The 10,000-nt window shown below is 37.2% G+C and overlaps 1 protein-coding gene across 2 annotated transcripts in view; it reads left to right on the top strand.

The window, feature by feature from the left end:
- LOC125034854 (protein kinase C-like) overlaps positions 1-10,000 on the top strand; it is a 63,545-nt gene that overhangs the window by 50,006 nt on the left and 3,539 nt on the right. The window contains exons 8-14 of one of the 2 annotated variants that reach the window (XR_007115726.1): positions 1-105; positions 345-499; positions 967-1,105; positions 3,984-4,172; positions 4,287-4,433; positions 5,577-5,763; positions 5,965-6,070. The exon at positions 1-105 is cut by the window's left edge and continues 21 nt beyond it. Coding sequence is in view for 1 of the 2 variants with exons in the window: in XM_047626888.1 (XP_047482844.1) it covers positions 1-105; positions 345-499; positions 967-1,105; positions 3,984-4,172; positions 4,287-4,433; positions 5,577-5,747 (906 nt within the window). In the remaining variant the exon portion in view is untranslated. Of the gene's footprint in view, positions 106-344; positions 500-966; positions 1,106-3,983; positions 4,173-4,286; positions 4,434-5,576; positions 5,764-5,964 lie in introns of both variants that reach the window. The other variant, XM_047626888.1, reaches the window with a different exon arrangement.

A 10,000-nucleotide genomic window follows, 5' to 3' on the forward strand; every position in this document is an offset into this window, starting at 1 on the left:
CTACAAGATGATGATGTAGAATGTACAATGACTGAGCGGCGGATCTTAGCGATGGCTGCCCACCACCCCTTCCTCACTGCCCTCCACTCTTGCTTTCAAACCAAGGTAAGTGGTTGATGTAATGACATTTATAAGATTTCTACAATATATTGATTATCATCAATCTTTTTATTCAGTTTAAGTTGGTCATAGAGATGTGAATGCTAAGTTGTTGTTTTTTTCTAGTGTAAATGATAGAATGACGTTAATACTTTTTCTTGAATGTAAAGATCTACTTTTTTATATTACCAATTTATGAGCCTTTATTGGTTATGTACTAACATATTTCTATCTCTGTCGTACAGGATCGATTATTCTTTGTTATGGAGTATGTTAACGGTGGCGACCTAATGTTCCAAATTCAGAAGGCTCGCAAGTTCACAGAGTCACGTGCAAGATTTTATGCAGCTGAGGTCACGTTGGCCTTACAGTTCCTCCATAAAAATGGTGTTATTTACAGGTATGTGTGACTGATGTTATATAGTATTAATAGTACTACTACCTGGTCCTAGTCTAACCCAATAACAACAGAAGTTATTAGGGAATTATTAACTCTCATAAGGGGTTTTGGAATATATCCTTTGTTATTTGTAAAGACCAACTTTCTATAAACAATCTCTCTGTGTGTGTATGTGTGTATGTGTGTGTGTGTGTGTGTGTGTGTGTGTGTGTGTGTGTGTGTGTGTGTGTGTGTGTGTGTGTGTGTGTGTGTGTGTGTGTGTGTGTGTGTGTGTGTGTTTTTTTGTATCTCTATTAATGTATATGTATGTTTGTATGATGAAAGAATACAGTAGCACTTTCATCCTGACAAAGAATTTAAACCAACACGTATGTATGTATGTAATGAATGTAACGTATGTTATGTATGTGTATGGATGATACTGAATATAATACCAAAAGTCTATTGTTTCTTTTTTCCCCTTGCAGAGATTTGAAATTAGATAATATTCTACTAGACAGTGAAGGACATTGTAAAATAGCTGATTTTGGTATGTGTAAGGAAGGCATCAGGGATAATATTACAACAACCACCTTCTGTGGAACACCAGATTACATTGCACCAGAGGTAAGTCATAAAACAATTTAAAGCCATTCCTTTGATATCTTGTTCTGTATTATTTCCTTATGTGCAGCTGTTTGCCAGTGTCTAGTAGTTTATCGTATTTTGTGATTTATTTTCCCATTTTTGATTACTTAGTCAGGTTTTTGCTTTAATTGTGCCAGAGCAAGACTTCTGTGTTGGCTTTTACTACTTTGCTCATTAGACCACCTCGGCTGTTTCTGTAGCAGTCCAGTGTAACCTTTCCTTATGAACATGTTTTTAAATGTATATGTTTGTAATGTTTCTGGTGATGAGGATATTATTTTTTATTCCCTTTTTATTGGAAAATATTAACCCAAAGTCTCCAGGAAAATTGATCACTGTAGTAGTATTTTGTTAAATGTCTCTGCACATAGATGGCTCTGCAAGTGCTTAGCCACAAAGGAGTCAATTAGTAGACCATGTGATCTCGCCTGATTTTACCTCTCCATCAGTTTGTGGATTTTTTTATTTTTATTATTCCGTTTTTTTTTTTATTATAGACATTATAATTGTTATTGACATTGCTAACAGCAATATTAGGTAACCAAAAAATATTTTAAGAAATCAAGGAAAAGGGTAAACAAGTAAGTTAGGTAGCACTTGTAATTGGGTCTTTGGTAATATAGTACTTGTGGAGACATCTGGATGTAAAAACAAATAGTAAGTTAAACTCACAGTGGGCATGGCACGTACACACATGTCATCCCTGGCGACTTTGGGTCAAAATCCCATTCTGAAAAGAGTATAATTTTTTTAAGGGTCCTTGGGCATGCATTAGGTAATTTTAGAACTGGATCATTGTAATTTATTTTGCATTTTCTGCTACCTCTTGGACTACTTTCATATAGGCGATGTGAAACCATTCAATGATGATATGGCCCTGATAGTCAATGGTGGGTGATGATATTAAAGTGAATGAAGATATAAAATAGATCATAATTTTTCATGGAACTGAAAGCAGCAAGAAATCCTCTGTTCAGTTTTATGTTAACTTCAGATAACTTTTTCTGTCAGTGACTTATTCTAAGATATATTTAAGAACCACACTCACAGTAAAGTAAAATGAAAAAAGGGGACTAAATATTTGAATATACCATTGCACCTGATAAAGAGATCACTCATTATTGTAAAGCTTATGTACTACTTTATTATTCATATGAGTTTGATGTGTTTGGATATTTATTTCATAATTTTGTTGATGATAAATCAGATGTACCTTTGCTCTGTCTTGTTTTGTGGATAATTGCTGAAATGTTAGGTTGTAATTTTTGAGTAGTGGTTATAGAAATATTGAGCTGTACTAGATGCTGTGTATGATACTTCGTCTAGACTAAGATACAGCTTTATATATCCTTACATCTCAGCCTACAATGTTTGTACAGTATGTGATACTTGTAGTATGTATTATGTTCGTCCCTGCTAACCCAGTGCTTGTGCTGTATCTCCCCACTAACCTGTTTACCTGTCTTCTGCACAGCGCTTGCAACAAATTGAAGAGTGAGATACGGTGAAATGTCAGTGATGTAAGCCTGGTATATATTTTTGTTTTATTTCACTGTGTGCTCACCCATAGATGTGCCCCACTATTGTAAATTTAATCTATTTTCTTTGTAGATACAGAAACCCAGAACTTGTAATTGAATATGAGCTTTTGTTTGTTTGCTTTTCACATTTGTGCAGCTCATTAAGGGACTCCGGGTTTGGCACGTTTGAATTCCAAGTACAGAAGGAGAGAGATTTTCCCATAGAATGTTTTGAACAGTGACATTCTAAAAAGCACCATAGCAGCATTGAAACTAGATATATAGCTGATGACCCTTTCTATTGTTGTTATACAGACATTCATAATTATTGTATGATGAACTGTTTACCTGGACAATATAGGGAAAGTTCAAGTGAATAAAGAAATGGGGTATTGTTTACCAGAAATAAGAAAGAAAATAAGATGCTTGTCTTATGTTATATTCTATGGATAAAAGTAATCTTTAGGGGCAAATGTTCTCTATGATGAGAAATGCTTGAGAAATGTCCATACTGACTATTGAAGGATACTTTTCAAATTGTTCTCTTAATAGGAACTAAAGATATTTAGAATGCTGAAAATTGAATTTCTTATGCAAACACGTGTTTATTCAGGTTGTTGCATGTGTCAGAAATACCAACTTGTGGCACCTTTATTCTTAATCTTCATGAGTTATGGCATTGGGACATCAAACTCATGTTCAAGGATTACTTGTTTGCACATGGTGATATGATTACTGAACTCAATTGCCAGGTTCAATGAGTAGGGGAGATTAAGACATATTCAATGAAAACCTCTTTTTATTATTGTAATGAAATACTCTTTATTGGACTGAATTCTGCAATTATATAATAAAGGGCTAGGTTTCAGATTATATCAGGATTTTGTATTCATATATAGATATTTAGGGATTAGGATTTTTGATCAACATATTTCTTACAGTCCTGATTCAGAGTTGCATCAATGTAGGTTTGTTTCTCTCTCAACACCATTATTATGCAATTCATGGTAAGGAAAGTATAAAGAGATAAGAGTAGTACTTACTGGAAAACCAGACTGTTTTAAGGCTAGAGAAGAGCACAAATGTGTAAATTTGTTTATCTGAGATTTGATACCTTGTAAAATAGTTAATTTAAGGAGTTATTTTCTTTTAACAGTTGAGTGTTCTTTGTATTGGTCAAAATGTTTACGATTTTTGCCAAGCTAACTGATTCACCATGTCTTGCCAAGTTCAAAGATGGCTTTTTTGCATGTTTTGATATGGATAAAAGTATGGTAAGAATTTTTTTATGCATTCATTCATTATACATTGTGAATATTGTTCCAATCCTTCAACAGATTCTTAAAGAGTTGGATTATGGTGCAAGTGTTGACTGGTGGGCACTAGGAGTTCTCATGTATGAAATGATGGCAGGACAGCCACCATTTGAGGCTGATAATGAAGATGATCTCTTTGAGTCCATCCTGCATGAAGAAGTTTTGTATCCAGTGTGGCTTTCAAAGGAAGCAGTTTCTATACTGAAAGGGGTAAGTCATGCCATATAGATATTGATATTTTACTGGGGTATTAGTTTTTAATAAATTAATGATAATTCTTTGTCGCTATAATGATATTGATGCTTTGTTTCCTTCTCCCTTAAGTTTATGACAAAGGAACCATCCAAGCGGTTGGGCTGCGTTGCAGAGCGAGGAGGAGAATTGGCAATTCGTAACCACAAATTCTTCCGAGAGATAGACTGGGAGGCTCTTGAGCAGCGCAAAGTTAAACCACCATTTACACCTAAGATAGTAAGTAACTTAATTATGGTTTTCAGTAGCTCACATTTATAGGAATACTAAAAAGGAAGTACTAGGATGAAATAGAACTCTTTCTTGTATCTCTGAAACTTATTTGCCCTAATACTTCTTGCTGGGGCTGAGAGGATGTGTAAGAATATGTAAAAGGAAGAAATTTGTTTTATTATGAATTATGATATTGAAAAGTAACACCCATCTTTAGTTTAAAAAGTGCAAATTACCATGTAACTTTCCAGCTGGTTGGCAGATACAATGTAAATAAAAGTTGCCAAAAATATGATGTGATATTAACAAAAGCATTAACACCTTTAACCCAATGGCGCCGGGTATAGCAAATTAAAAAAAACTCTTCGCTCTGGCGAACGGCGGCAGCGCGCCGACTCCGAGCGCGTGATATCGGTCCATCAAGCCGAATCATTGCCTCGGGGCGTTTTGGCGCGGCGCCGCTGCGGACAGCCGCACGCCGCACATCGTGCGTATTGTTATGACGGCGATAGCCGTGACCCGTCGCCATTGGGTTAACCCATTTTGCGGTCTGCCAAATGGGTATATCTGTATGGGCTGAATCTGTAGGGATGCCACCTGCGGCATTGGCACTACTTGGCCATGGCATTATAGTAGATGTCACCCATGAACAAGGGGTTAAAGTATAGTGAGACAAAAATGTATTTCTATCCCTGTAGCTCTGATCCACAGCAAAATCTCTAGAGTGTATTTTTTAAATTGCATACATTGATAGCCTTTAACCCCTTGGTAACGGGTGTAGTAAACTAAAAAAAAAAATTCTATGCTCTGGCGATCAATGGCAACGTGCCGACTTTGAGTGCGTACAGCCGCTTGCCACATTTCGAGCGGTTTGGATGTGACCTGTCGGGAAGGGGTTAATTGCATTTTTTAAATTTTTTTATAGTAGATATCTTATTGTTATGATTGAAAAGATATTCAAAATTTCTTTAGAATTAACCACTTATTGATGGGTCACGCCTTGGAGTTGGGTTAATTTTTTAAACAGTATTGAAAATAAAGAGAAGGAAGAAGATATTAACCCATGATAAATATAAACAATAATATAACAAACTTGCTTTGACAGTTTGCTGGCATATTACTGAAACATCATTTCCTCTCACTCAACAGAAAGGACGTAAGGATACAGTCAACTTTGATGCAGAGTTCACCAAGGAAGAGCCAACTCTCACCTTTATTAATGAAGAAGTTGTTCGTGCTATCAACCAAGACGAGTTTAGAGGATTTTCTTTTGTTAATCGTGAATTTAAGTCCATGGCGGCTGCACCATGTCAAACCTAAGTGCAAATGCAGCACAGTAAGTATTTTATTCTGGTTTGGTTGCACAATTTCTTGTCAGTGTGTTGTTATACTTTAATTTTTGTTTGTACAGTATTTTGTGTATGGGAATCACAGCTTAGGTATTTTGATAATGAGAGCTTGACATAATATTTTTAATTGATTCTATTGATGGAGTTTTCTTGCTACCTTACTAATTTTATGCTCCTCCATGTTCCAGGTACAAAGTGCTAAAGTCTCCCCAGGAAACTTGATGTGCAGATTATATGAGAGGATTCTTTAGGGAAGAAAGCAGATGAAGGATGGGAAATAAGCAATGAATAATAGTAGGAAAGATTTCAATTTTGACTGCACAAAGAGTTGAATGTCTCAACAAGCACAACTGAGAATGGCTGTATTGTGATTAACATTGTATATCTAATAATACTCTTTATGATGGATTTTTTTCATTATTAATATAGTTTTTTTTTTTTTTTTTTTCAAAAGATTCTAATATGGAAGATCTCTGAATTTATAAGTTAAAATATTTTTAAATATAGATATATTTCATGATGGAAAGATATTACATGGGAGCGTTGTAGAGAGATTTTTTTTAAAAATTGAAGATAGTATTTATATAGTGTTGTTCTGTAAATGCATGATGCATTTGGAATATGATAGGAAGATACAAAGTTCGTAAGGAATTTTACAAAGAATGATTCTAATGTTTATTTATTTTTTACTGACTTCTTTCAGTGTATTGTTAGGGAAAATTGCCAACTTTTGAACTTCCAGTTCTGGAGGTTTGAAGGATATATATTGCATTTTAATGCAGTAAGCACTTACTATAGATAATCAACCTATGAGGCTCATGATTTAGCACATGTAAAGAAAGGGAAAAGGAAGTGAAATTGAAAGTTATAACCTTTGACTAAAATTGCTTGTCCAGTTATGGTACCAGATGATTCCAAAAGGCTAGTAAGAAGTGCACAAAAGATAACTAGCATCAGGATAATATTTAATGTCTGGCAGTGGAAAGAAACTTGGATGCAGGTATGGGGGAGACCAGATGTAGGACCATACAACTCATATTAACTTTTGGCCCTCTTTTATATTGTTTCTAGGTCACTCAGTCACATAAACATACACTCATGTACACTCACATGCTATAACACACTCACAATCAAACAGGCGCATAAAAATATTTTATATTCGTAAAGTGGTGGAAGCCCTCCTCACATACTTATGGTGCAATATGCCAAAGAAAATGGGCTTGACAAGTCCTTATTAATGTGCATCAATCACAAGTGTTTAGATTATACTTAATAAGTTGCCAGGTGTTTTGCAGTCCAATATGAAAACAGAAGATGTTTGTTTGTATAAGACTGTATGCTTCCAGTTCTGAATTTAGTGGTATTCAGGGTTGTCTCATGTATGGAATCATTTCTCCCCCACAACATTTGGTCTTTCCCATCATGCATTCTTAACCTTAGTGACTCTTATCTACGCACAATTTACAGGCAAGTGGCAAGATCAGCTTTTTTTGAGTCATTGGTGGCATTTCAGTAAGTTTACTTTTCCCCCCCACCTAAGTTATGATACGGGAAATTATTGCTTATTAGACGCTCACCAACCAGGTTCAATGTAGCTGTTCTGATCACAGCTCTGTACTACAGACATCCAGGTAGTGGATAAACTATACTATTGTAGACAATGTGGTAATGTGCTTTTATAGTTCTCAAATGGCATACATTTATTGTGTGTCTTCTCTTCTTCCTCAGCAGATTAAAAAAGAAAAAAAAAAGGGCAAGATCGTTGTTAAAAAACGTACCCTAAAAACTTGAATGATATGAATAAGATTCAAGTCGGAACTACATAAGGTCCACAGTTTATTGACCTACATATTGAGCTTAGACCAGTATTGCATTTCATAGAAAGGATAAATAAGTTTTCCATCATATTCATGACCATAAGAGGGAAGCAAAAAAACATATAACATTAAAAAAAAAAAAAAAAAACATATAACTCTCAGTGCGTAGTAGAGGGGAACAGAAACCCCTCCCACTCCCCATCCCCACCCCACCCCACCTCTGAATGTTGGTGTGTGTGTGCGCATCTGTGTTAAGTCCCAGGCGGTGGTGTGTGTGTCGCAGCCAATTTAGAGGTTGTAGAACAGCCGCTTAGCCAAGACAGTCGTGTGGGTAAAACTGTCCCCAACTCACATGGGTCTTAATGGTCCAGAAGTCAACTTTGATTAATGGATTTATCTGTAAAAGTTTACTTCCATTATAATTTGATCTGTCCAGCATAACTTGTGCAGGACAATGAAGGTGCTGGATTTCTTAATATTTCACTACAGTAACTGCTGAAAAATCATAATGAGTACACTTCCATTAAGTAAAGAGGTTGATTTAAATGTGAGTTACCACTTCTAGAGACTCCCAATAAGTAGGGTTTTTTTTCGTTTTTTTTCTCTAATTGTAACATAATATATACTCCATTGAGATTCTTAGAGGTGGTGGGATTCCCTGTTAATGCTAGTGTTGGCTATGGCCTCAGGTTAGTGAGTTGAGCCAGTGATGCTGCGACCCGTCACCGCTGTGTCTTCTAGCAAATCTTCCAATGGTTCACGCCTGTTGATTATTTTATTTTTTAGTAGTGTGGTATAATTGTTGTGATGTGGACAGCCAGATGTGGGGCAAGTCTCCCCCAGCACTCCCCAGTGCTTCTTTGCCCTGCATTTGTGTGTGTCCACAGTATTTTAATAAACTCCTGCCCTTGTCCCCAGCCCACTGCTTATGGTCTGGCCTGGGACAGAGGTGTTGGAAATGTGTCACTCAGCCGCTGGGGGCCGGGGTCCAGTCATGATTGTGGCCCTCAGCAGGCCATCTAAGTCACTCTTGTCATCTGCCTTATCGTCTTTCGCACAAAGAAGGAATTTTGTTGTGACTAGTGGGTGAGCATGATGGAGGGCAGGCAGTGGTCCGTCTCCCCCAGGCGGCGCATGTCGCTGTCACCACTGGCTGCCTCAGGTTGCTGTATAGACCTGTGCACCCCAAACCATGCCCGCTGTCTCTGTGTGCAATATTACTTGGCCTCGGGTCAGAGTAGCCATTCACTGGTAACATTTGACTCCTAGGCCAAGATTGGTGTGGTACCTGTGATGCATCCATCCGCGCACACCCACCTCCAAGGCAGTGTTCTACAACCATTCTTGACTCATTACCATATCTCATAGCCCAGAAAACATTGGTATTGCAACAAGGCCAAAGATAGTAGATAATGTACTGGTAGAAAAGAATCAAATCTTGTAGTGTGCAGTTTTGCTGTCTTCATTGTTTGTGTTGTGGTCAAAATCTGCGTTGTTAAGTAGATAGTTGTCTTGTGAGCTGCTTACAACTCAAAGCCAGGAACGCTTGTTTGTTTGCAGTCCAACAGACAGTCATGGGCAGATGGCCTTTTGCAGTCACATTATAAGCCTTATAAGGCTCCATCTTTGCTTAGAAGGTTTGCGATTTGCAACCTTTGTCAAGACCATTATTATAGTGAAGACCTTAACAAAGGGTCTCTTAGGAGCCTTGTGCAGTATTCCAGAGGTTTATTGCACTTCAGCGTCCTGGTCAGGTGAGATGTGCTTTTTTTGCTGTAGTCTGCAAGTAAGTGGCTACTGCATGCTGTGAATCTGAAAATCTGCATTCACAGCAGAATAAGCTGTGTTTCTCTGCTAATATCATAGGTCTGCTTGATAAAACCTGTAAGCAAGCAGTGTGCTGACCATTAATGCTCTCTAGACAAGACTTTATGTTCATTAGTATTGCAGTGGGTAGCATATACTCTACAATACAGTGAGCTGTGGAGAAAACTTCCAGCTCACTTCTTGAGTGGTCAGTGTCTGATAGCCAAGTCTACCAGAAAGCTGGAGTAAGAATTTCCAGTTGTAGTTTTTCATTATGCTTACCATTTGACTTCCAGTGGAGCAGTTGGTAGTATAAAATTATGTGTAAGACGTGAGTGCTACACCAGTGAAGAGTCTTACAAGAAATAAGCTTTTTTATTGTCTGGTATGCTTTCCTCCCCCTATACCAGATAGGACTAGTGAATGGTTGCTAAAGCTGCTTTTTAGTAGCTGGAGTTAAATTGGGGGAAAGAGAATCCTAAGTAGTACTTGGACCTTCATGTTGCATTTCTCACAGCCGTTCCGCTGCTGTAGGCTGGAACCTTACAGAAGTGTTTAGGAACATCTCTCTATTCTGGATGGTCCAGGCTTAGGGAAAGAT

This window comes from Penaeus chinensis, chromosome 18 (genome assembly GCF_019202785.1).
Source record: "Penaeus chinensis breed Huanghai No. 1 chromosome 18, ASM1920278v2, whole genome shotgun sequence".
In the NCBI taxonomy this organism is placed as follows: Eukaryota; Metazoa; Arthropoda; class Malacostraca; order Decapoda; family Penaeidae; genus Penaeus; species Penaeus chinensis.